Here is a 26,770-nt window from a genome sequence, read left to right as displayed (position 1 = left end):
CGCGTGAAGAGGAAGAAGAACTGGAACGGGCGGTTGAAGCTTTCGATAAGGATGTAAGAAATCTCGAACGTATGGGTCAAACACACGGACTTCTGGAGCCAGCTTTACTCGCCCAACTTATGTCTGATATGGCTTCGTAGCCCCCACTGCCTCATCAAATTTCGAAATGAAACATAACACGTGTTCCTTAATTTTTGAAAAGCGTCTAAGGCAACAATGTTGTGTCTTTTGTACAATAGTGTTAAGACATCTTTTAATTTTATTCCTTTTTTTAAAGGAATGATAAAGTTACGCATTAGTCTGACGTTATTGCATGCTTCACTATTAATGATCATTGCATAGTCAAAGTGGTTTTCAAATAATTTCTTTTTTTTTACATATACATATAAAGATTGTAAATATAGTAAACGAGAAGACGTAATATCTCTTCTGTTGGGCTGGTCTCTAATTTGGAAGGAAATTAGTACGAAAATGGGAATATCAGAAATACAAAAAAAAATGAATACATATACCAGCAGAAAATTCTTCTGTCTATAATTACCGAGAATTTTATTCTGTACTATATGTAATTTTTATAATAATAATTGATTGAGCATTTTAGATACAGAAACTTCTATAAATTTAAGAACAATAGTTTCGATTATTCAACATTATGTAGACCAGGTGGGACGAATTCTTTTTTTCTAGCTGTTAGGTAAAAAATTGTGTGCACAAAAATACGTTTTGTATCGTAAATGAGGATGCAAGATTTTGGAATAGTGAAATTGTATGCATTTTTAAAAAAATAGAAAGTTAAAATAATAATTAAGGCATAGGCCAGTCACTAATAGCTATTGTAAGCGTGTACAAATTATCGTATACACGTTATTTAGTATTCATGTGTAGTTATTCTAAACAAATGTTAAAATTTCAATGAACAAAAAATGAAAAAGTAGAAAGTGATTGATGACGGCAAAAGCAAATCCATTGGTTTTAAATAATAAAAAATATTATAGAAGCAAAGGATCCAAAAGCATAATTAAGCACTGATATATTAACATATACATATATATGCATGTATATATAGTTTTCATTCATATATTCGTAGATGTTTAAATAGATTATGAGTTGATTATATTGTGTCTCCTTCAAAGAGATTAATAAATGAAATTTATATAGTATAAAATTATGAATTAAAACTATAACTTCGTGTAAAATACTGCATAATCTTAATGGTTCATTAATTTTTTGTTCTTTTATTTGTATTTATCAGGCACTTGTGGAGGTATAAAGTAGTAGACCTAATAGATGGAACTTTGTCCAATAAGCGATTTTCAAAGAAATCCAAAATAAAGACGTAAAGCACCTTCAATTTTTGTTCTAATAAAACGAATTACGATTTAAAAGAAAGACGATATCGAATTTCATTAGAACAACCTATTTTCATATTTTTTATTTAATAGCAATGACAACAAATTAATTATTTCGAACTCTTTATCTAAAAAATAAAGTTAGACGATTCGATGAAGAAACATTAATTTATCAAAGCTGAAAAATATTTTTTATAATTACAATTTATTTGTAATTATACACGAATTTCTTCTCATAAAAATAATGATTATTTTATTTTCATTATTAATAATACATTCAAATATTTTATCAAATTTATTTTCATCCGTTTTATATATGATGTTAATGTAAAAATGTATTATTATTATAATATATTTACATAATTAAGTAATAATTGGTCAGTTTAATTTTCAAATGTGTTTTATTTATAATATGTTATATTACGAAACAATTTTTAAACTTGATTTTTAAAAATTTCATTTAAAACTAACTTTACAAAAATTAATTTTAGACTGACCAAAGAAATCGAAAAATCTTTTGAAAATGTTTACAGCGGCGAAGCGACGAAATAAAATTAATTAAGCACTATGAAAAGAAATACATTGATTAAAAAGAAAAAAAAAACAAGTATAAAATTAATAGATAAAGTTCCCCATATTGGGGTATATTTAGTTACGCTACGAATTCGTTTTAATTATTGGTAGATTATTATAATTTCGTAAAAAAGGAAATAAAGTATATAAGTGATTTATTATAAATAGTGTTAGAAACTTGGCGGTGGAAAAGTAACGAGATTTTTCCGCTAATTAAAAATATTCTTTTTAATGTGTAATGCCCTTGTAATATATTTATCATCACTTTTCTTATTAGTATGTACCAATTACATAATAAGCATATTTTTACATTGCTTGTTTAGTGCTTATTTTTGTATTAGTCCTTCATACAAAACAAAATATGTTCATATTTTTCTATAAGAAGAATGACATATATGTTGACACATAATACTTGAAATCAGTTCCACTTGTTACGTCAGTATTTTCTTTGTTTTTTTTTATTTATTTAAATTATTTCTTAAAATAGTGAAGCATATAAAACCAATGTTTAATTGTAAATTGTTTATACGTTTATAATTTTTTCTTTTTATAAGTATTTATCGTTGTTACTTACTCAAAAAGAGGAATAAATACATATACAAATATTTATGACAGAGTGAATGCACGAAATATATTCGCGATGCTAATAAATTGTAATAGTTTCTGGGATAAATATGTAATTTGATTTGCTCAACGCTATTGTATATCACAATTTTTATATTAATTTACGGATTTACATTACTCTTTCATATTGCGGATGTTGATTTTATTACTGTATAATCCGAAGAAACGCGTTTCATTTCCCGTAATATCCATTTCTTTTTGCTATCTTTACGAATTTTTTCATTTCCCACATATCGCGGAATAATTTTGTCCATGGGAAATGATATGGTTAACTCCAAATCTGAGCCATAGACAGGTATTAAACTTACATATTCGTCAACTTCCTTTATTAACAAAATTTATTATTAATGATGAATAATATTGTTACTTTAGTTACTTTGTTACTTTTTAGAAATTTGAATGATAAAAAATATAATTAAAAAATGTAAAAAAATCCAGCTAAATAATAAATGTCAATATATTTAGTGTAAATACCAATTAAAAAAAAATTCATTTCTTTTTTTGAATTTTTTTTTGAAATTTTAAACATTTATAATATTTATTTTAGAGAAACATTTACATAAAAATATTTTTTATGAAATAAACATTATTAAGGTATATTAATAATTACTTAAAGCAATAGAAGACATTTACAAAGAATTTTTTTTAAGTTTTTGAATACTATGATTTATAGAAATGAAAAATTATTAATTTAATCTGAATATATATGAATTTTATTTGAAATGAATTTTTTTAAGAATAACGAAAAACATTTATTTATTATAAAATAAGAATATTAAAAACGGTGACTTCATTTATATGTTATCGATTATACCGTAAATGAGATCATATAGACAAGAAGTATAAGTTGACTTTAAAATATCGAAAATATATAAATTTGTATATACTATTACAATTAAAATTCTCACCTCATCTTCTTCAATAGGAGTTTCTTCAATTGCTACTTGCTTATCTTCATTTATCAAAGGAATTAACATTAAATCAAAGTCCATTCGAGGTAAACCCAAAATTCCTATTTTAACTCCTAATCGAGATAAATTTTCTTCATTTGCAAGAAGAGCATTTTCAAAGTATATAATTCGAGGATCTGGAGACTTTACATTTGTTAATCCTTACAATAAAAATATTAATTATATTATAAAAAGTTTAATAAAATAATAAATAGAAAATTTGAAATAATGAATAAAGAAGGAAAACAAAATATATATGGGTAAAAAATCAATATTCAATAATAGAAAAAAATATTTTTTTAAAAATTCCAATATTATTTTGTGAGCTTACTTTATTTGTATAATATTTCTTTTATAAATTTTAAAATAAACTCATGATTTAGTTGAATAATTGAAATCCTTACAAAAAACAACTTCTAATATCATAATTATTTGAATTATTACCAATACGTAAAATACGATAATCACAGTCAATATTAAGAAGTTCATAAGGTAGTGATGAATTTCTTAATATTTTTCTTTTACTAAACATTTTTCCTCCATACAGTATCCAATATTCATCCTCGGGTACTTGCCAATCGATACCATTTACTATACATTTCCTTGCTGCTATGTTAAATGACTCAGTTCTAAATAGCCGATGTATTTCCAATTCTAATTTAATAAGGAATATTTTTACTTAAAATTATGAAGATTAATAATTGTCAATGATTCATTTATATTTAAACTTAATTAAAATCAAATATTTGCAATCAGTTAAATTTGTATAATATTTAAAGAAATACATCTGAATGAAATAAATCATTGTTATATTGACATTCAAATACAATAAAAATTTATCTATACATGTATGTATGTATGAATGAAATATAATTTGTATATTGAAGCTTATCTACAATAAGTTAAAATTAAAAAAAAACTGAAAAATTTTAAGTGTTCTAATACTTGTAACAATAATTTTAAATTATGTAAATATTATTAATAAAATAGTGTCAACAAAATATTATATTAACCAATATGGGTGAACCTCTTAGTTTTATGATTTTACTTATTTTTTCCTGTTTAATTTAATAAATCAATAGATATCCTAAGAAATAGTTTTATATTCTAAATATGTGCTTATAATAGAACTTATGCCTTATATTTTTTATTCTTAAATATTTAAAAACATGACTTTTTGTAAAAAATAAATAAATTTTTATTTCATAGATTTAATGATTTCTAGTTAATAATATAAGAACTACTTTTATAATAATTTCATAATTAAAATAATTAGATTTCTGATAACTTTAAAGAGTTTGAATTCATTTGAACTTAGTTTAATTTTCATTTAATTATTAATTGAAAACTAATTTAAAAAGAGTGAATATTTTTCAATTAGTATTCTAATCGTAAAAATAAGGCTTGAAAAGATCGCTCTAAATAAACATTTAATGAAATTTATAGGTATCAAAGTAAATAAAAAAAACGGTATAAAAATAATTGACATGTACGCCTTAATAGACCTACCGATCAGGTCTTTCTGTTTACGTTCTAAGGCAATCCAGACAACTCTATGAGCAAACTGAATTAAATCCTCAAATATCCTTAAATCTTTCTCGCCCTTTGATTTGGTGTACGAGATTTTGCCTGATCCTACATGATGGTACTTCTTCGCTTCCTTTTGGCAAGCGACAAGCAAATCTGCGTATTCTCTTGCGATTAAACACCTGAGGATTCTCATTTCCTGAGATCGAACGACCCGAATTCCGCCTGCAAGTGGATTAGTCAAGCGCTTTCTCGCTGCCTCACGCTTTAACTCCAACTCGTTCCAGGTCGTAAGGTAATGCTGCATGTAGAGAATAAGGGCCCGCAAGAAGCGGTCGACGATTATCAGATGAATGAATTCCAGGAATTCAGTACTTATTGTGGTGCTGATCATATAAATAACAAGATCTTTAATGTCTTGAAGAATAACGACGTCTTTCAACATTTGCCGCTGAGGTGTCCTGCGCTGGTAGCACTTGCGAAACTTGATCTGAACGTAAGAAATGGTTCTTTATTATTTATGTTAACACTAATTATATTTAAAAGAATATATATATATAGTTACTTATATACAATTTAAAAATTTTTGTCTGTGTGATTGAATCAAATTATAATAATTAACTAAGTTTATTATAAATCGAAAAACTTATCATTCACTAATTAATATATAGATATTCTCTTGGCATCATGATGATAAACTTTATTTTTGTTTGATGATTATATTTGATATTTTAATTATTTTTAAAAAAAAATAAATTTGATCAATAAATAATCTTGAGTTTAGAGATATCAAAGATTTTAATAATAAATAAATATTATTATTTTAATTTTAACTATTATTTAAATAAATGCTTATAAATATATTCTATTATATATTTTTTCTATGAAACAAAAATTTTAGGTTTTAATGTAAATCAAAGTATTTAAATTTCTATTATCTTAAATTTAAAAAATATTTTTTGACACTAACGCACATTGAGAATATTATGTATGTCCAAAAAAAAAATATGAATTTGATGTATTTTTCAATATGATTTCATTTAATGATATCAATTATTAAATTTCTCATAATACATATAATAAATAAAATTCACTGAAGTTAGTTACATATAATTAGTATCGAAACACTTTTATAATATATTTGTATTACATATTGAATCACTGAACCCTTTTTATATTTTTATGATAAGATACAAACATTGCTTAACAATATATATTTTTTAAGATTTCTTTTTTGAATATAAATTTATTTTTGAAAAAAATAAAAATTATCAAAAGAAATTAATCTAACCTGTTCACAAAAATTTAATGTTTCTTTAAAATTGAAATTCAAATGCTTGTGTGGACAGTAGATTTTAGATTCAGGGATTTTCATTTCTTTTTTATTTTTCTTTTTTTCATCTTCAATTTTTGTATCTCTGAAAAAAAATAAAATGAAATATATAATTCTTTGATTCATTTCAAAATTATAATTACATTTTATGAACATACCGTGACAATACGATCCCTTCATTTATTTCATCCCATATAAAGTATTTATCCTCCATTTTTAAGAATTAATTAAAATATAACTACAAAAATATTTTTAAATCTATTAATATAATTTTTGCATTTTGATATATTGATATGTACTAACTTAAAAGCTGAAGTTAGGAGATTAGTATTAAATTGAATTATTAATTATGTCATGGTTTACTAGTTAAGGTTACTAAAAATTATGTTTTTAAGATAAGCTGAATATGTTATATTTACTACATCATATTACAAAATAAAAAAATTAATTTTAATTTATTTATTAAAAACAATTAACAATTATACATTTGTTTCTCAATATTATAATCTTCCCATTTAGGTCGTGGAAGTGCATTAAGCACTTTCTCATCTTCTGGGAATAAAGCTCCATTTGATATTTTCCAGAATTCTGATATTTCAGGAAGTTGATGCTCCGGTACAGTAGTAACATGATGTAATCGACATCGAACCTTCACTTCCTCAGTTTCATTAATAGTGACTTTTATATAAAATTCTTTACCTTCATTCTGCAAATTTGGACCAATTATATCTTTTTTTGGCATTGTTATTGATTTTTCAGTTACATATATACCACATGTCCGAAAATTTACTTTAATATGCCATTTTTCCAATTTCCAATGATTATCTATATTCATATTTACTATTAAACAACATTTTTCTAATACTTTTAATAGTTCTATAGCATATTTTGAGCTATGCTGATGTTCTGTACTAATTACTATCGACATATACTTCTGTATGTTTTCTGGAGTTGCATACACAGCTAATCCTGGTAATAAAAAATCATTATAGGCTTTCAATCGCTTTAAACTAATTTTATCCCCTTTTTTCCCATAACTTTCAATATCTTTAGTTAAAATTAAATCTATATTTGGTTTCTTTCTTAAATCAGTATCTTCAATTAAATCATAATAAAAATTTTTTCTTCGTAGTTCAAAATGGGTATCATCTTTTTTAAACAATCGTACAGGATATTTTCTTTTTAAAATTCTTACAGCCTAAAAATATATAAATTTTAATATAAATTTTAATTATTCATTTGCATATGTGGTACGAATGCACACACACACGCACACACACATATATATATATATACAATTATAAATACTTACACGCGTTTGAAGAGTGAAAATTTTAGAATTGTTATTTAAAGAAATTGAAGCAGCAGTATAAACTGCTTTTATCGATAATCTCCAAAAATATAACATAGTTCATACCATTACAAAATCTATACGAAATAGTTATAATATACAATTATTTATTTTTTATATTAAACATTTTAAGAAGTGTTTATCAAGTTATATTAGGTTAGAAAAGTAGCCGCACGGCGCAGTCGCAATATACAATGCCATGTAAATTTATAAATGCTAGATTTCATAATAATACTAATAATAAACAAAAGAAAAATGTACTTCTTTTCAAGTAAAATTGATTATAAGAAAATAGCTACCTTAAATAATTTTTATGTTAAGTATCATATGATTTTTCAATTTAAATAAATTTTTATATTTGCATGGTGTGTACAATATATTTTAGCGAAAAATTCAATTAAATGTGCACTTAACATTTTATACAAATCATTGAGTGCATATGCATACACACATCCGTATATATATATATATATATATATATATATATATAATTATAGTAAATTTACTGTTAAATTAAAAAATAATGAATTATGTTTATGCTATATAAAATTAATATCATATTGATTAGTAAATTGACAGAATATAAATAGTATAATATTATAATTAGCTACTGTTATGGTTTACAAAATATATAATTTCTTTGATTATAAAATAACAATAATAATAATAACAAACATTTTATAAATAATTAAGGTTATTAAAATACGATTTTTAAAGTAAAATGAAATTTTATTGTGTATTTTATTGAGTACAATTTTTTAAATAACAATAAATCCCATACATTTCGTTCTTTAATTATGTACGTTGAGAATGTTGAGATCCTTGTATTTGAGCAGCCATGGTAGATATTTAATCACGTGTTTCTTACAGCAGACGTTGATTTGAAATATATAAGCTGAATTCTCAATAGAAGAAAAATGTTCGATTTTAAAGCAGATGTGTTAATCAGATGTGTAGTCAAACTCAAGGTGTATAAAAAAAATAACACTATTTAATGTTAAAGCTGACAAAAAATCAAGTTTGAACCTTGACCCCAAAAGTGTAACGTGTAGTATAAAATAAAATAAGATCGTAAAAGCGTGCGCGCGCATAAAAGTTGTGTTAAACTTAAATTGCGGTAGTGTGGTAGCATTGTTCACTTGCTTGCAAATGATATTTTTCAGCTGATCGGAAAATTACATTGCAACACAAGGAGGGTTTCACGCTACGAACTGGACGAGATCGTCAGCACTGCTACTCCTCGGCTTGTGTATCTTGGCACTAGCTTACTAAAGTCATTCGGCTCACGCAGTGGTCAGTGGGTCAGCCATTATTGTGAGTGTGTCGCTGTTGTGCATTAAGATCTCCAGTGGCTACATATACAATTGTGCAGTCTTGACCTATTGCAATGTGAGACTGAAACGTTTTCCATTGTGTCGGCTCTCAATCGTTGGATAATAAAAGGACAAAAAGGTTGTAAGGAGCATTGAGCATCCGAAAAACTGGAATAGAAGCCATGCACACGATTTCGGAGATGGGCACCAGTGTGCCCGCCTTTCTCGGCAAACTTTGGAGGTTGGTCGAGGATCCAGAAACCGATGACCTTATCTGCTGGTCGCCAGTAAGTAGACGACAAAGAATTTATCGTGCTTGCAGTCTAACCTTGGTGCTCGGACTTCATGCTCGTCGTAAACACAGCCAAGCCGGCGTTAAGAGAGTAAAGCCCAAAGGTGGCATGTCGTAGTCTGCAGCCGGCTGCTACTGCCTGCCTTTATTCATTCTACGCTATGCTTATATATATTGTGCGTGCGTGCGTGCGTACGTGCGTGCATGCATGCGTGCGTGCGTGCGTCCGTGCGTGTATGGTTGCATTAGTGCATTTTATGTCGCCTTTACTGTAGTTTTATTTTAAGACTACCACTTATTCAATTCAAAATTAATTTAAATACAAAGAAATCGTTTTATTTGCATGCATAATACCAAATACTATTAAAATCATCGTTCGTGCGTTTTGTTCCATGAAAAATATTTTTGTCATATTAGCGGGATATTGTTATCACGTTCCTCATGTTTTATCACTTGTAAGGTTAAATAAAGTTCAATGCTCTTATTAAATTACATTAATATTCACTTAATGTTTTTAACAATTGTTCTTGTAATTGTTTTGACCTTATTAAGCTTTAATGTTCAAGTCGGTACACGAGGCGAACACGTAATGGTCGTACCGGTATCAGTAAACGTATGGGAAACGTTTTTTAAACTAAATTATTTTCTAAAATATATTTCATATGTATTTTACTTATCAATAAATTATTCGCCTCTAAGGATAAATGAGTTATTCTTTTTTCATTTAAGTCATATATTAGTTGTGGTTTGAAAGTTTAATGAGAGACAGATAAATTATTACTAACTTCTCAATAAATTTTTTCTAAAAGCAAAAAAGTGACTTCATAAATTTTGTTCTAATTTGTTAAATGAAATTCATTAAATGAAACTATTTATGAAATGAAAATTTTTATTATAATAATTAACATTTAAACTGATATCAAACATAATAAATAACTTTTGAAAGTTATTGTATAGTGGTTTATTATAATATATTTTAAGGACAATTTTTCAAGTATTTATATACAGTTTCATAAAGTTTAATTATTAAAATTGAACTAAGAATTATAATGTGAGAAAATAATCTATAATATCAATCAATTTGAATAATTTATAATTATTTTAAGACTATACAAAAATGTATTTTTTTAATTATTATCCATGATATAAAACAATCGTAATGTTATAAATATTTATTCATATACACATTTTAAAATTAATATAATAAATAAGTTGTAATTTATGAAAATATATATTTCAAAATATGATTGATTTACTTTACATGTATAGGTAGATAAATATTTTGAAATTTTTATTTTTAATATATTTTGTCAACAGAATGGTAGAAGTTTTTTTATCAGAAATCAAGCACGGTTTGCACGAGAATTATTACCACATTACTACAAGCACAATAATATGGCAAGTTTTGTGCGTCAATTAAACATGTGTAATTATTTTTAAAAATTTATTAATTAATGAATTAATTTTTTTATAAACTTAATATTTTAATTAACTTTATAGATGGTTTTCACAAAAAAGTTTCAGTAGAGCTTGGTGGTTTAAAATGTGATAGAGACGAAATGGAATTTGCTCATCAGTATTTCTGTAAAGATCATCCATACCTTTTAGATCATATAAAACGAAAGGTACAACAAATTTAATAATTTTAATTAGGAATAAATATTTATTCAAATTATAAAATTAGAATGTTATTTAATAATGCTTATTTTATCCAATTTTTTTTATTAGATTGCATCTAATAAAACGCAAGATACATCTCAAGCACCAATTAAACCAGAACTAATGAACAGGATGTTAACAGAAGTAAGAAGTATAAGAGGACGTCAAGAACATTTTGATTCAAGACTTGGCGCCATGAAACGGGAAAATGAGGCCCTTTGGAGGGAGCTTGCTTTATTAAGACAAAAACATCATAAGCAACAACAAATAGTAAATAAATTGATTCATTTTCTGGTATCTTTAGTACAACCAAATAGAAGTAGTGGTTTATCAATGAAAAGAAGATACCCTCTTATGATTGATGATTCAAGTCGACAACGTATAAGACAGAGTAAAATTTCAAAAGTATGGAATAGAATTTTATTTATATAAATTATTTATTGTAAATTAATTATAATATAAACTTTTCATTTTTACTGTTAGCTTCAACAATCTCCAATTGGACCTGCAATTCATGAACTAGATTCTTCTGATCCAGATTTGGATTCTGATTACATAGTTCCTGAGTATGTGAAAATAATAAGATAATAATGGTTTATGTTTAAAGCTATTTAAAAAAATATAATTAATATTTAATTATGATAATTCTTGTATTTATAATCTAAAATATCTTCAAATTATTATTTTTTTTTATTACGAAATAATTTTTATTCAGAATGTTAGATAGTGATCAAACTCCAACAATTGAAAGTCCTGATCATCACAGCATAGCTGAAGATAATATGGGAGAATATACAGATGAATCAATACAATTACCACATGAAGTTAAAATATGCCAAAATACTAATGTTTCAAAGAAACGATTTAAGGGTAAAAAAAAAGGGTAAGTATAAGATTAAGGTTATTATTTTTTAGTAACCACTGTTTACACAAATTCATTAAGTATCATTAATTAAATGCAAAAAATATAATAATTATGAATAAACAAACAAAATACCATTATTTCATTACATGTAATTTAAGTTATTCAAATATTTTTCGTAATAGAGAATTTTAAAGTATTTTAAAATGTTAATTGTATAGAATCATAAGTTCATGATCATTTTGTAGTGTGAATTACACAAAAGAACTTGGAGCAAATTTAATGTTTAACTAAATTAATCATTATAATTCTAACTTTTTTAAATAACTTCAAATAGTAAACAATCAATTTTATTACCTCTTTATATTATAAATTAACATAATTTATAAAAAAAATTTAAAACATTAATTTTTACTACGATTTAAACTTAACAGGAGGAAAAATAAAGTGCCCATCAAAATTTTGATTCCATCCTCGGAAAAAGGAGAAGAAACAAGGTTAACATTTTATTGTTTTAGCTGTTTGGTGTTGGTGCCTTAAATTCTGAGTTTAAAACAAATATAACTCTTTTAACATATCCTTTCTAATTAACTTTCTTTTTTATTATGCATTTCATGATCATAAACTTACAACATTTAAATTTACTTTTTTATATATATTTTTTTTATATTATACTTCATATTATAAGTTACCCATGTTATTCAACCAATATGTCCACATGTTTGAATTAGAATTAATTAAATTCATATAAAAAGTATGTTTTTATTTCAGCTGTTTGTAGCTTCTTGTTTATTTGTTTTTTTTTTAATTTTTTTTGCTAATTATACTTGTAATCATTATAAATGTACTTTTAAGGCTCCAATGTCACCAGTTAATCTCTTATAAGTTCTTATTGATTAGTAATTCGCACTTTCACTTTCTTTTATATTTTATATTCACTTTATTTTTTGAATTATTAGTTTTAAATCAACTATTTTAATGAAACATTTTAAATATTACGAAATTTGGTTAATATTTAGACAATTGTTTAATTATTTACAACTTATAATTCAAAAATGTATATAATCTATGTATGTTAATTGCATGATGAATTTCTTTTTAAAAAATTTTTGATCACATTTGTAGTTTGTTCATGTTAACATTAGTAATGGTTAACAACAGTAGTAATTAACTATAAAAAAAGTTTCAATAATTTTCTTTGTTTTATTAATGCAGTATATTATTATTTCTTTATCTATATATTTTAATTAATGTTATGAAGCTTTATAAATTAACCCTCCATCTTTATTTATTTTAAAACACTTTATTAACATCATTTTTAATTTTATTATTTTGTAAATCTTTTGTAAGTAATATTTCATAAAATGAAACATATTTAAAAAAAAAATAATTTTATCAAATTAAATGAAAGTGATGAATATCTTAGTATGTTAATTATACTAAAAATAAAATATTTAAAAATTTTTTAATCAAGTAATTTTAAGAACATTTTTTATAGTTAAATTATACAATAATTGATTTAATTAAAGTATAATTAATATTAAGATATAATTTTATTTTATTTTAGAATTTTAATTAAAATTTACATATTTTGAAATATAAAACTTCACTTGATTCTTTTTATCATTGCTATTGTTGCTTTAACTAGCAATACAAATGATTAATTTCAATGCATAATTTATAACTGCATTAATACAAAATAAGAAAACTTTACTGTAAGATAGGAATAAAATCAAGACTAGCTAGGGGATATAATCTATATTTTAGGGAAGAAACGCTTATGTTAGAAGTTCAGCTGAATAAAGTTAAAGCAGTTCCTGTGGTGACAACATCAACATCATTAACGACAGCGACAATCAGTAAACCAACCTCCTTGAAGCCTGTACCAATGGCAACTGTCCGAAGTTCCAAATTAGCGGCTATGGCTGCAAATATGAAGAAAAATCAGGAGGTCGAGCTGGACCTTGACTTAAACTCTTACGAAGAAAATGAAAATGAAGAATCGAAAGACGACTCGTTGATAAAATTAGAAAACATACTGATAGTTCCAGGAATAACTAATGAAGATTACAATTCCGAGTTAGGTGAAAACAACGACAATACTATACCTTCGAGCGTTAGTAGTTTAAGTGGTAACAGTACTAACAATGGCAGTCCATGTGCCGAAGAAAATAGTCCTGAAGCCTCCGATCTAGACAATGGCACGTTCGGGAATATCGATTTTATGAGTGAATCATCGATCAGTCAAATTAAATCCCCATCAGCTTCGAAACAGATTGAAGCTAAACACATGTCTCTCAGTCGTGTCAATCCAGGTAGCATATCTGAAAGTAACTACAGGTTAGGATCAATGTAAGTTTAAAACAAAACAAGTTTACAAGATTTAAAATATTCTGATCTGAATTGCTTACAATTGCGTTATACCTTTCAAGGGTTCTACAAATATAACAGTAATATAAGCTCCATAAATTTTTTCAACATATATATCCTACATGTAATATATAATTATAACTAAAAAGCATAATATTAATAACAAAGAAAACTTGTCATTTTAACTTTATAAAATATACAAAATGTAAAAATATAGCATAAAAATTCAACTTTTATTTACTATTAAAATGGCTTTGTCTTCGTATTTCTTATTTTATTTAAAAACTTTCTTGTATAAAATATATAAAAATCATTGGTTTATTAATGATATAGGAAAATTGATATGATTTTTAATATTGAACCTAAATTAAACCAAATATTAAACTAAATTTAGTATTAACAAATTAGTGAAATAACTATTAACTTTTATACATAATAGAAACATACAATTTAAAATATATTTATTTTTTATATGAAAGTTTTCAGTTTTCAGTTTTCAGTTTTAACTGAAGTTTTGAGTGAAATAATATTTAAAGTTATGTTTCACACGAAATGTTATAACAATATCAGTATTTTTTTAAATATAGTTATATCAAAAGTCAAATTTACATTTATGAATTTTTTTACCTAATGTTAAGAGATTTAATCATTATTTATTATTTTTCAAAATTTCACCTGTTTTAATTTTTAAAATGTATGTAACCAAATAATCATTTCATTATACCTGACCTGATTTAATCCATAATATGTTTAATTTGAATATCTATGCAACTCTCATTAATAGAGATGAAATCATATCTCTATTTTAAACTATTTAATATGTTATACCTAGATAAAAATTGATATAATATAATATAATATAAATTTTCGTTATTTCGTTAATTCTTTAATATTAGTTTATTAATATCTATTTTATTATTCTATGGTTACTTAATTAATTTCGGAAATAATTTATTATTTAATGATGTAGCAGCCCAATAAAATAAAGTTTCTTCTAATTTAATTAATCTCAAATGAATCAATTGGTTTTGCTTGAATATATCATTCTCAATTTATTAAAATTAAAAAAAATATAAATTTAATATTTATAAAACTAAAACAGTAAAATAATTTGAGTTTTTTTGCATAGCCATTGTATTATCATCTGTTTTTGACTGTTAATAAGATGTTGTACTATTAAACATAAATTAAGTTGTTATTATGAGCTTCAATTAATGATTTTAAAATGTATGTAAGCTGTATTTAGTGCTTCATATTTTTTAATTAATAAAATATATTTTAATGTTGCTTGAGTGATTTCACATCTAACGATTTAATGGTTATCGTGTTTGTTTTTAATTAAAAACAAAGTGCATTCTTACATTTCAAATATTCAAATAGTTTAAATGTTTAAGAAATGTTACTATTAAGTTTTATAATTAAGTAGTTTATCTTTTATATTAGTATAAGTTAATAATTAATATGTAATTCTTTCATTAGAAAGACCAGATATCTTTAGTATTTTAAAGATTTTCTCTTAAACCTTACCAACTAATATACTTTATTTTGAAATTTTTCAATAGATTAATGTCGAATAACACTTAAATTATGCAATTGATATTATTAGAATAACAATAGTTTTTCGTAAATAACTTTTATTTGATTTTTATATAGGGAGGAAGTTGATACACATCTCGATACCATGCAATCTGAATTAGACAATTTACGTGAAATCTTACGTGGAGAAGGCTACAGTATTGATGCTAATACTCTTCTAGGAGTGAGTAACTTTGAAAAAAATGTAATATTCTTTCTTTTTGTACAGTTGAAAGTTTTTAGACTTTTTGAGTGTTTTATTAAACATATAAAAACTCAAGTAATAGCATTAAGTTTTTTTTTTAACAGAAACACTTCTTAAGTATTAAAAATATTCAAACTGTAAAAATGAATATTAATTTTAACAGTAACGTATTAAGTTTAAATTTCTTTATATAAATGTAAGTTTTTTGTAGTATGAAACTACAAAATTTAAAAAGAATAATTTAACATTTTAAAAGAAATATTTAAAATTAACATTTTTTTTTATTTTTTCATTGTAATTAAAATTTGAACGTACAATATTGAGTTACCTTAGGTAAATTGCTGAAAATATATAATACAATAGAAAAATGTAAAATTTAGAAAATATTTTCTCTGGTGTTGTGGTAACTAAATAGTATTAATTATTTACTTAAAAAATATTAAGATAATACCAAATAAATATAACTTAGCAGTTACTTTTAAAATTAAATAATATAATATGAATTATTGTGTTATTAATTACAATTTTGATCATTAGTTATTCGGAGCTGAAGATCCAATGTCTTTTGGAATTCCTGTAAATCCAGATTTAGATCCTCATTCTAATCAAGAAAAAGAAAGTGACGATGACCATCATATGAATGGTAATCTTTTAAAATTTAATAACTAATATTTCGTTATATTTGCTTGATATTTTTCTCTATTCATAAATTTAAAAAAAAAAATTAAAATAGTTATATATATATATATATATAATAAAGATAGTTATATAATAAATGTTACAATATAAAATTTATTATATTGTGAAATATGAGTTCAGTTACATGCATTTATATTGATTTTTTTTTATATCACAAATTGTATCTTGCGTCAATAAGAAAGCTCTCTCTCTCTCTCTCTCTCTCTCATATATTAAATTTGTGTCAACAATTTTAGTAATAGCTCTGTGCTCTTTTTCCATCGAATCTATGTAGTATTTTTATTATCTGCTTTTAAATATTAAATTTTTCTTATTCAATGAATTAGAATTTAAAAAGGAAACGTTTTTGATTCATTTATTTATTTATTACAATTTATAAATAAATGTACATTAAAATATAGTTTAAATTTAATGAATTAAACAATTATTGTACCTACACTTAAACACAAGCTAAAATTTTTACATTTTCGGTAAATGAATTGTAATATTATATTGGCATGTTTAAATAAAATATTATTTTATAAAACAAAACATCGTTAATTAAAACTTAATATGTACACATCTTCATATGCTTATATGAATATAATGAAATAAATTCCTATAAATTAATTATAAATTATATCTTGACAACTCATATATCAGGATTATTTATAATATATTATTTGATTATTTTTATAAATAATAAACGATTCATTTTTAAAAAATTATGTTCATTAAAAACTAAATGTACTAAAACTTAAGATAATTTTAAAATATGCAATTTGAGATAATTAGAATACCATTTCATCTTAGTTAAATATTAAATTTTACAAGTTTTATGAAATTACTTTTTAAATAATGCTAAAAATTATTTGGAGTATGATAAAAATTCAGTAAAATTAATATTTTTATATCATATTACATATAGAATTATAGTCCATATTTTCTCTACTGGTTTCAAATCTGACATTTTGTACAGCTGTTTATTAATTTATTGATTTGAATTTATGTGTATATATATATATATATATATATATAGCTATATTGTATATTAATCTAAAATAGTAATTTATCATTTACAGTAAATCTTCTGAAGCATAAATAAAATTTACAAATTTTATAATTTTTAGCAGAACAATGTGGATCTAGCAATAAAGGAGAATTAATGGCGTATAATGCAACGCCTAGTTTACTCGACTTCGATGACGATATTTTCTTAGGGGCTTCATCATCCCCTGTACCTGTAGTAACAGATGTGAGCAACACTGGTCTCAGTAACGATCCCCTTGAACTTACCGAAAACAAAGCAAACATCTTTGATTCATTAATAGCAGCAAATAATACTAATTCATCACAGTCGTGAACATTTTATTTTTTTCAGTAAGTTCCATATTATTGTATTTGTAATTTTAATTTTTAAAATTTTTTATGTGATTAAAGAAACGAGACTGAAAATTTCAAATAATAACTATTTGAAAAAACTAAATAATTATATTTATATTTGTAATAACTAATCTACTATCAAAACACAATTTAACTTTTGTTTTTGTTCAGTTTTAACCCTTGAATTCACTATAAAAATTTTAGGATCAGTGAGTTTTTACGAATTAAAATTAAAAGCTTATATTTTCAAATTTTCAATTCAAATTAAAAAAAAATCATATTAGTTACATATTCTTTTGCAGCACTAAGTTGTAAATTGGTGTCATAATATTCTGATTTTCGCTATGTTTACTTATATCTATAGGTTATTTAGTAATTAAATTAGTTCTCTGCATCTCTGTGATATAAGTATCACATAAAATATTAATAATGGTAATGTCTATATGGATATAATTACATTAATAATATAGTGGATTTAGGTGATAAGTTGACATTTGTATTGTTTGTGCAAGTAAAAATACATAAGATATTTAATTATTGATTATTTGCATTGTTAAAATTATTTTAGATAATTAAGAAGAAATTATATTTATTCTTTAATGACTATGAATTATTTTAAGAAATGATATATACTTATATACGTTTGAATATTAAATTAAGAACCCAGTATTGTTTACCCCATTATCGAGATCTGTTTTGAAAAATTGATTCTTATTTACTCATATATTTATATCTATTTTTATAATCTATTTTTCCTATATATGTATCAATCAATTTAGTTAAATTTTTAAGTTCTCTTAATGCATTAAATTCGTTATTTTTTTATATTTATAATTTCCTGAAAATTATAAAAAGACAAATATTTTAAGTACTGTAGTAAGTTTACAAACCAATAATTTAGATACTGGAAGTATATTATTAATGCTAAAATGTTAAATAAGTTTTTTTTAGAATATCTAAATAAGCAATTCTTAGGATAAATGTTTAATTCATTCTAATATTTATAATAGATAATATGATTAAAACATTTAATACTTTATGGCATGATTTAATTTTGTACTACGAAAAAATTTTAATTGTGATTTGTTTACATGCTAAAATGATTGAAAATAAAAACAATAATATTGATCATTTTTGTAATTTATACAATATTTGGGTATGATCCTAACCTGATAATACTTAATGCTATTTTTCATAGGACAACTAATTGGTTGTTTTTCATCTTCCAGGGTTTAGAAGTAACGACCAAATTTTCTTAGCATTTTTTTACCAAGAATAGAGTTGTGTAAGATAAAATTCTGTATATTTATTTCTAAATTAATAAATAATGTGCAACTAACAACTTAATAAGCTTTTTTTTATTATTATAACTCATTTTTTACATAGATTTATTACATAAAAATAATCTAAAAATTAAATTTTTTTTAAATAAAAGAATATAATTATTACAGTTGTACTTGAATACTAATAATGATTCTTTTCTGTTTATTTTAGTTTGGAAGAAAGAAGAAATTTTGCTTTACCTTAGGAAGCATAGATTTTTCTAGACTGGAATAAATAAAAACCTACTATTTGATTAACAATATAATTATAAGTATTTTAACGTGTATACATTTTTCGTAAGAAAAATATTTAACTATAAGTAGGTAGAGGTATTTTGTGTAGACATAAAAAACGAAAAAAACGAATACAACGTTCGTAATAAAAAATCATTAAAGTAACTTTTTTTATAATTAGAAAAATTTTAATATATTTAACATTTCTTTAAAAATTTCAGTTTTGTAAATTATATAAATATCAACCTGAATTTTTCTTAATTTTGACTGGGAAAAATCATATGTACAACAAGAATGTTAATATTATCAAACGTTATGTTCTTGTTTTTTCAGTTGTGTGCATTTATATAAAATAGTAATACATGCATGGACCAAGATATTAATGTTTGATTATATTCTTCTATATAAAAACTCTCCTATTTGATAGAAGCAGTTTCGATTTAATATTACTTTGTAACATTAAAATTTATTTTGTATTAGGCATTGTTAATTCACTATCATTATCATCCATTAAAATCTTGGAGTTGATATCAACTTTATTTTATTTAAATTGTATATATCAAGACTTGTTAACTATAAATTATAAATTATGAAAAAATTTAATTCTTTGTAAGGAACGAGTACACTGGAGTTTTCAGAAAAGTAAATATTAATTTATATTTTTATAAAAATATTCAATCAAATGCATAAAAAATCATGTAAAACTGAATTTATGGAATAAATTTTGAATATTTTTAATTGTAATAAATTATAGTCCATGGTTTTACATTACATAAAGTCGAAATTATTTTACAAATTTATTTTCTAGTTATGTAATAAAATCAAATTATAAAATTGTAATATAATGTGTATATAATATAATTGTAGTATAATGTCTTGTTTTAATTTTTTTTTTAATATTTTACAAAGAATAAACAATTGAAATGATTATTATTTTAGTTCAAAATATGCTGAATTTTATTCCATATAAATTTCGGTTTATTATGTACCCATATTTTATAAGTCATCTTTAATAATTAATCTGAAAATATTTTTAATTTTAATTTTTTGAAAAATATCGATTTTTGACAAGTAATTAATAATTTGAAATGTATCTTTTTTTATTAAAATAATCCATATTAAACAACTTTTTTAATAAAAAGTGATTCATTATTTATTTCCAGTATACTCTATCTGAACTTAAGGAAAATGTGTATGTTTAACATGATTCAAGATATCATTATTGAATTTTTTAGAAATTATTGAATATGCTACAATTTAAAAAAAATTTAACACTACTAAATTTGTTTTTATACATTAATGAGTATATGTGCTGTATATAGATTGGATGATTTACCTTTAAAAAGATTAATATTAATTGAGTTTATAAAAATAGCAACTGATAAATATGAGAATGGAAATATGCACAATTATGAAATAAATGTAAGAAACATAGAGAATATTTTATACTATTCATAACTATTGCGTATACAAAAATAGTCGATATTTCTAGAGAAAAATATAGTAAAAAGTTGAACGAAAAATTTCTCATTTTTTTTTCAAATATACCAAAAATATTTTGTGTATTTTTAATCTTTATTGGAAACAATTTTAAAATATAATGTATAACTCATTTTTAATAAATAAAACTAAGTGAACTGTTAAAGTTGATTAATATGCAATAAAAAATGATTTTACAAATATTAAAATTTTCTAATACGATAACATGTAATATTATATTTATAAAATACAACAAAATCAAGATTTTAATAAATAAATATTAATAATAATATTATTAAAATAAATAATAGGTTAATGTTACAATATATTAAAATAAAAATTTTAAGTATATAAAGAATTTAATTTTTTTGATAACATAAAATTTGAAAATTATTACTGTTTCATAAACTTGAAGACATTAAAAGCATGTGCGTCATATTAAACATAAGGTAACCATTTGTAATAATTTTCGAAAGCTTTGTCCATGTATTAACTTATTAAACATTTAAATTATATAATTTGTTTTAAAGTGTAATGAGACAGAAAAATAATGAAATGAAATTATCTTATTAATAAAAGTAAGAAATATAGTGATAACTCAGATCTTGTATTAATTAATAAAACGATATTTGTTACTTAATAACACTATAAAATATTAATTATTGACATGTTTTAATTTTATATAGACTTTATTAAATATTTTAGAGTTCATTGATTACATAAATAATCAATATTCATGTAGATATTTTGAGTACACTTGGAAATTTCATTAAGTATATAACTGTATTATGTATTGAATTGGATGTACAATTCTGTTTGTATAAAAAAATTTATTGACAAAACGTTATGGATTTTTCTAAATATTTACAATTTACAATACAAAATTAATATTCACAGAAATAAAATTAGAATAAGGCCAACGAAAAGAAATAAAAATAAACCTACTGTTTAAATATTAAAAATTTGAATTCAATACTTTATAATAAGCATTGTTTAAATATTATAAAGAATTAAAATTATATTCAATTTTCATTTAGAATTATGGTTATTTTTAATTATTACATTATGTAATTCAAAATGTTAGAAATTGTTTACCTATCTTAGCTCTAATTTTAATAAATTCTAAAAAATAGTGCGAGTATGTAAATAGATATATGTATAATATAAGCTTCATAGATAATTTTATATCTAATTGTACTATATTTTATAACTAAACAATAAATCCTTTATCAAATTTTGATAGTTTTAATGAAAAGAAATTGTTAGTTAACAATAACTTTTATTAAACTTTAATTACATCTTGGTTATTTGTTATTTGTACAATATGAACATCTATACTAAATTATTTTACATTAATATGTAGAAATGTTTCAACAATTTAACTATATAATCTCATTAATTATTAATAATTTTAACTCTATATATATATATTTTTTTTTTGATTAATTGAATTATAAATATAAATGTATATAAATTTTATTCAAATGTGAGTGGTATTGATGAAATTGGAAGAATGGGATAGCAGGTTTCAACTTCTAAAGCTGTTTCCATACAATCGCTAGCTGCTTCATATTCTCCTAATGATTCTAAAACTATTCCCAAATTATACCTTTTATTGAAAAATTAAAAAAATTAGATTTTATATAAATAAATTTATTTTAAATAATAAATTTAAGTTACCAAGTCTTATAAGACATTGGATCAATTTTTGCAGCATCTCGTAAAGTTTTCTCAGCTAATCCTTGACTACCAAGATAATGATACACTAAACCCTATTAAAATTAAAATCAAATATATTAATTAAAATATTTACATTTTCTCAGACAAAAATAGTTAATAAAAAATAATTGTAAATACAATTTTTTTATAGACTATTTTTAAGTTAATAATTGTAATCAACAATTTATTAATTATCAAAATTATGTCTTACTAAATTTTGAAGACTTTTTACATGTGAAGGGTGTATTGCAATTGCATTTTGATAACATTGTTTTGCTTCTTCATATTCCAGCTTATATTCGTGTAATAATCCTTGCTATAATCAAAATGTTTTAGTAATATACTTAATATAATTATTCATATTAAAGCAAGTTTTATTTCTTACCGTATACAAAATATGATGACTAAGTGGAACTATATTTAATGCTTCTTGTATAGACAATGCTGATTCTTTAGGATGGTTCAAGACTAGGAAAACTTCGGCTAACAGTAACCATACTTGTACCTGTAACAACCAAACACGTTGTGGTCCAGGTTTAGGAACAAAGGAATTACGAGAAGATGCAACCTCAGATAAAGCTTGTTCAATTCTTGAAGCAGCAAGAGAATGAGCATGAACTGAACCTAGAATTTTATAACAATATATTTCGATTTTAATTTTAATGTTATATTATAATTTTATAAATATATAATATTAGGTGAATAAGCTTCATTAAAATAAGAAACATTTATTATGCATACTGGAATCTTTATCTGATAATTCTGAAGCATGTATTTGAAAAACACTTCTTGTTTCACTACGTTTTTCACTTTGTTGTTCATTGATATCAGCCTTTGTTTGATCTTCATATAAGTTTTTCCATAAAAAAAGCATATGTTTAATTGTCACTAAAGCTTCTTCACCACCAACACTATGTAATTGTAAATTTGCCTTTACATATAAAATATTTAAATTGTTTGGATACTCTTCTAGTATACTATCAAGTAAGTGTAATGCTTCTGTATATTGCTTTTGTGTTGTAAGTAACAATGCTAATAAATGTAAAGATGGAATGTGTTCTGCTCTTAAATTTAGAGCAACCTTTACGTGAGTCATAGATTCTGAGATTTGTCTATTCATAGCATGTTCACGAGCTAAATAATATTCGGTCAAGTGATCATTGGGATCAGATTGTTGAGCCCTAGATAATATTCAAAGTATGAGTAAACTTATATAATTTTTTTTAATATAAAATTATTTTAAAAATTAGATTATATATTCATTAATAATCATACTTGCTAAAAGACTCAAAAGCTACTAAGCTATGTTGTACTTTATCTTGTTTAACAATTGTATTTGCACAGACTATACTATTCCCAATCCCAATATAAAGATGACATCGTGATTGCAAACCTTGTGGATTAGCTATTTCTCTTTGCAATGCTTTTTGACTCCATTCAATTCCTTCAGCTACCTAAATAATATATTGAATTAAATATGTAAAATTTTAAAATGAATGTTCATTTTTTATATAATTATTTAAGGTTGCAATTACCTTGTTCAAATGCTCAAAACATAATCTAGTTATTAAAAGACATGGCATAACTTTTTGAGGTGCAAGTTTTATAACTACTTGTAAAACAGAATGTGCATGTACATATTTTTCTAAACTAATTAAACAGAGAGCATACTGCATCCATACATGTACTTCACCACGTGAAAATTTCATTGCCCTCTCAAATGACTAAAATATTAATACTAGTATAGAATATATGCTGTAGAATTAAAATTAAACTGATATTATCAAATTTTTATAAAACAAATTACCTCATGTAGAAGTTCTACTTGACTCCACCTAACAACAACAACAGTAAGTAAATCGTATACAGCTGTAGCATTTTCAAATGTACGAACTCTTTCCTCTTTAAATTCTGGAGATTGACTAAGGACAGCATCTCTCGCTGCCATTGCTTCACTAATTAATAATAATAAAATCATTTCTTCATATTCATTTTTTGGAACAAATATATTCATTCCATTGTATCTTTTGGGTTTCCATGGAGATTCCATTGCAGTAATGCCCTTTTGATTTCCTATATTTGCCTCTAAAATAATTTATTAAAAACTATCTCAACAAATTTAAATAAAAAGTATTAACAAAAATAATTCAAATTTTGTTTCACAGCTACCCAGTAATTCTGGAGCCTTATAATTAATTCCCTTCATGCCTCGTAATAAAATTTCTCCTAATTGCCGAGTCAACAATAATCTTAAACCTTTTGTTGCTGTGGTTTCAAGAGCACTTAAAATTTCTCTAAAATAATTTTAATTAATTAAAATATGGAATACTTTTATTTAATTTTGGTTACCTGTAATAATCTATAGCAGCTTGAATGTTTCCAGCTTGTAAATATATTAAAGGTGCTCTTTGTATGGCAGTTTCTAAAATAGGTCCCATATGTTTTGGAGTATGTATGGTAGACTGAGGAGATGATGATCCTAGAGTAAAAAAATCAACAAATTTATTCTTAATAAACTTAAAAATTATTCTTTAATTCCATTGAAATTTAAAATTAAAAACTTTTATTCTTTGCTTATTAATTACTAAATAAAACTCATAATTTGATCTTGTCTACAGTGTGTTAAAAAATAAAATTTCAATTTAAAAATAAATTTTACTTTGTTTAATCATTGAAAACTTAATATTGTTAATATTAATATTATTGTTATTTAATAATTTACCATTTTGATGCTGTATGAATATTTTATCTTGCTCCTGTAGATAAACTAATGCTATATTTGCAGCAACTTCAAAACATTTGATTATCTGACTCTGCATTTCAGCGATTTTATACTTAGATTTTGAGGTAGGTGGAAGTTTCTCAAGACATAAGCCTTTTATTGCAAAAGACTCTGCCACAATACATAAATTACGACTACCCAATTGTGTTTCTGTAAGAGAATGCAATTCTGCTTCTTGATAATAAAACAGTGATTGACTGTACATTCCCATGGCATAACATAATTTACCAAGCAGAAGATGTGCATCCAGAGCAGTTTGTAACTAAAATATTAGTTATAATATTAACAAACTTTCAATTATATAAAATACGGCTCATACATTAACAAAATACCTGTTTGTCCTCATCAGCAGCTAGTAAAAGAAACCGCTTTGCTTCTATCAACCCAGTTTTTGCTTTCATATTATTAGCATCTACAGGAGGAGTTTGCTCTAAGAATATCTCCAATCTAGCTTCACCAGTTAGAAAATTTGATAGTCTTTCTATAAAAAAATACAAATATATAATTAATTTTAGAAGATCTTCAAAATAATTAACGAAGTATTGATATTTATCACCTTCTTATATAATTTAATTATACTTTCTCTGATTGTGTTAACTTTATTTCTCAGACATTTTTCCTTATAAAAAATATTTTAAAATCAAACTAACCATTGTTGGGACAAAGTGTTTTTAGTTGATCCACCAAATCTAGAACTCTTTTCCAGTGCCCCTCGTCTCTGTTCTTGTCAATTTTGGCCTCGATTCGATAAGTTTGTCCTTTCTTACTTGTCATAATGAACCTTTATTGTACTTTTCCTTACATTAACAACTAATTTAAAAAATAATTTTTAAAAACTGGAGCCGAGACCATACTCAAAATATTTGACGTTAGATTATTTTACTTACTTCCTACAATATTCCTAAAAATAAATCATTCATCAAAGTTTAACCTTATAAAAATCTAATAACTGAACTGTCAATTTCTTTATTAACAACTTTTTCTTATACAGTGTTACAAACCGAGAATAAAATTTTCTACACCTAGGATACAGATTTTTCGTTCATGCGCGCGGCTTATAATATAAAAATGTATAACCTCATTGAACATACGAGAGACTAAATTTTCTTAGAGAAGTTGTTAAAGTTAATGTTAGTTGTGATGTTTTTGCAATATTTTTAATAATGAATAATTAACAATCTAAATGACAA

At 23.6% G+C, this 26,770-nt stretch overlaps 5 protein-coding genes across 8 annotated transcripts in view; 2 read left to right on the top strand and 3 right to left on the bottom strand.

Moving 5' to 3' along the window:
• The window catches only part of l(3)L1231 (zf-C3Hc3H domain-containing lethal (3) L1231), a 3,970-nt gene extending 3,030 nt beyond the window's left edge, over window positions 1-940 (top strand). Inside the window, exon 3 of the mRNA XM_011497889.1 lies at window positions 1-940. This exon is cut by the window's left edge and continues 15 nt beyond it. Within this exon, the coding sequence (XP_011496191.1) occupies window positions 1-140 (140 nt within the window). The 3' untranslated portion in view covers window positions 141-940.
• A 1,543-nt stretch (window positions 941-2,483) lies between these two features.
• On the bottom strand, window positions 2,484-6,570 carry LOC105360880 (uncharacterized). Its single transcript, XM_011497888.1, has 6 exons — window positions 6,515-6,570; window positions 6,315-6,441; window positions 5,006-5,513; window positions 3,941-4,150; window positions 3,455-3,657; window positions 2,484-2,869 (listed from the first exon to the last, which is right to left on the bottom strand). Exons 1-6 carry the CDS (start codon window positions 6,568-6,570, stop codon window positions 2,669-2,671), a joined length of 1,305 nt encoding a protein of 434 aa, XP_011496190.1. The 3' UTR covers window positions 2,484-2,668.
• Window positions 6,571-6,806: 236 nt separating this feature from the next.
• Window positions 6,807-8,547, bottom strand: mRpL9 (mitochondrial ribosomal protein L9). Its single transcript, XM_011498221.1, has 2 exons — window positions 8,511-8,547; window positions 6,807-7,547 (listed from the first exon to the last, which is right to left on the bottom strand). The coding sequence occupies exons 1-2, from the start codon at window positions 8,545-8,547 to the stop codon at window positions 6,829-6,831; spliced, it is 756 nt and encodes a 251-aa protein (XP_011496523.1). The 3' UTR covers window positions 6,807-6,828.
• A 445-nt stretch (window positions 8,548-8,992) lies between these two features.
• On the top strand, window positions 8,993-19,736 carry LOC105360879 (heat shock factor protein 1). Of its 4 annotated transcripts, none has more exons than XM_011497883.1 (13): window positions 8,993-9,307; window positions 10,630-10,738; window positions 10,813-10,937; window positions 11,041-11,376; window positions 11,455-11,537; window positions 11,687-11,854; window positions 12,268-12,330; window positions 13,601-14,185; window positions 15,857-15,983; window positions 16,521-16,626; window positions 17,792-18,041; window positions 19,274-19,329; window positions 19,539-19,736. In XM_011497883.1, exons 1-11 carry the CDS (start codon window positions 9,203-9,205, stop codon window positions 18,022-18,024), a joined length of 2,040 nt encoding a protein of 679 aa, XP_011496185.1. In that variant the 5' UTR covers window positions 8,993-9,202; the 3' UTR covers window positions 18,025-18,041; window positions 19,274-19,329; window positions 19,539-19,736. The 4 variants fall into 4 exon arrangements, with proteins under 4 accessions (XP_011496185.1, XP_011496186.1, XP_011496188.1 ...); XM_011497884.1 differs by having other exon boundaries at window positions 15,857-15,962; window positions 19,539-19,735; XM_011497886.1 differs by lacking the exon at window positions 12,268-12,330 and having other exon boundaries at window positions 15,857-15,962.
• Window positions 19,737-22,504: 2,768 nt separating this feature from the next.
• Ttc7 (tetratricopeptide repeat domain 7) lies at window positions 22,505-26,660 on the bottom strand. The gene is made up of 13 exons (XM_011497882.1): window positions 26,231-26,660; window positions 25,913-26,061; window positions 25,521-25,842; window positions 25,148-25,277; window positions 24,968-25,092; window positions 24,606-24,883; window positions 24,334-24,522; window positions 24,074-24,252; window positions 23,540-23,979; window positions 23,184-23,422; window positions 23,010-23,114; window positions 22,760-22,851; window positions 22,505-22,688 (listed from the first exon to the last, which is right to left on the bottom strand). Exons 1-13 carry the CDS (start codon window positions 26,352-26,354, stop codon window positions 22,556-22,558), a joined length of 2,505 nt encoding a protein of 834 aa, XP_011496184.1. The 5' UTR covers window positions 26,355-26,660; the 3' UTR covers window positions 22,505-22,555.
• Between the last annotated feature and the right edge of the window lie 110 nt (window positions 26,661-26,770).

This window comes from Ceratosolen solmsi, unplaced genomic scaffold, assembly GCF_000503995.2.
Source record: "Ceratosolen solmsi marchali unplaced genomic scaffold, CerSol_1.0 scaffold14, whole genome shotgun sequence".
Classification (NCBI taxonomy): Eukaryota; Metazoa; Arthropoda; class Insecta; order Hymenoptera; family Agaonidae; genus Ceratosolen; species Ceratosolen solmsi.
Note: the sequence above shows the minus strand (reverse complement) of the source record. Positions and strands in the feature narration are given on the sequence as shown.

What these genes read in the sequence shown, in the direction of transcription:
- LOC105360880 (XM_011497888.1), bottom strand. Translation starts at nt 6,570, where the DNA reads ATGGAGGATAAATACTTTATATGGGATGAAATAAATGAAGGGATCGTA. An exon ending in GAAGGGATCGTATTGTCACG is followed by an intron (nt 6,442 to 6,514) that starts GTATGTTCATAA and finishes ATTTTTTTTCAG; the next exon opens with AGATACAAAAATTGAAGATG. An exon ending in TTATCGTATTTTACGTATTG is followed by an intron (nt 3,658 to 3,940) that starts GTAATAATTCAA and finishes TTTTATTGTAAG; the next exon opens with GATTAACAAATGTAAAGTCT.
- mRpL9 (XM_011498221.1), bottom strand. Translation starts at nt 8,547, where the DNA reads ATGGCTGCTCAAATACAAGGATCTCAACATTCTCAAC. An exon ending in AGGATCTCAACATTCTCAAC is followed by an intron (nt 7,548 to 8,510) that starts GTACATAATTAA and finishes TTTAGGCTGTAA; the next exon opens with GAATTTTAAAAAGAAAATAT.
- LOC105360879 (XM_011497883.1), top strand. Translation starts at nt 9,203, where the DNA reads ATGCACACGATTTCGGAGATGGGCACCAGTGTGCCCGCCTTTCTCGGC. An exon ending in ACCTTATCTGCTGGTCGCCA is followed by an intron (nt 9,308 to 10,629) that starts GTAAGTAGACGA and finishes TTTTGTCAACAG; the next exon opens with AATGGTAGAAGTTTTTTTAT. An exon ending in TGAGTAACTTTGAAAAAAAT is followed by an intron (nt 15,984 to 16,520) that starts GTAATATTCTTT and finishes TTTGATCATTAG; the next exon opens with TTATTCGGAGCTGAAGATCC.
- Ttc7 (XM_011497882.1), bottom strand. Translation starts at nt 26,354, where the DNA reads ATGACAAGTAAGAAAGGACAAACTTATCGAATCGAGGCCAAAATTGAC. An exon ending in GCTGCTATAGATTATTACAG is followed by an intron (nt 25,093 to 25,147) that starts GTAACCAAAATT and finishes AAATTATTTTAG; the next exon opens with AGAAATTTTAAGTGCTCTTG. An exon ending in TAAAAAGTCTTCAAAATTTA is followed by an intron (nt 22,852 to 23,009) that starts GTAAGACATAAT and finishes TAATTTTAATAG; the next exon opens with GGTTTAGTGTATCATTATCT.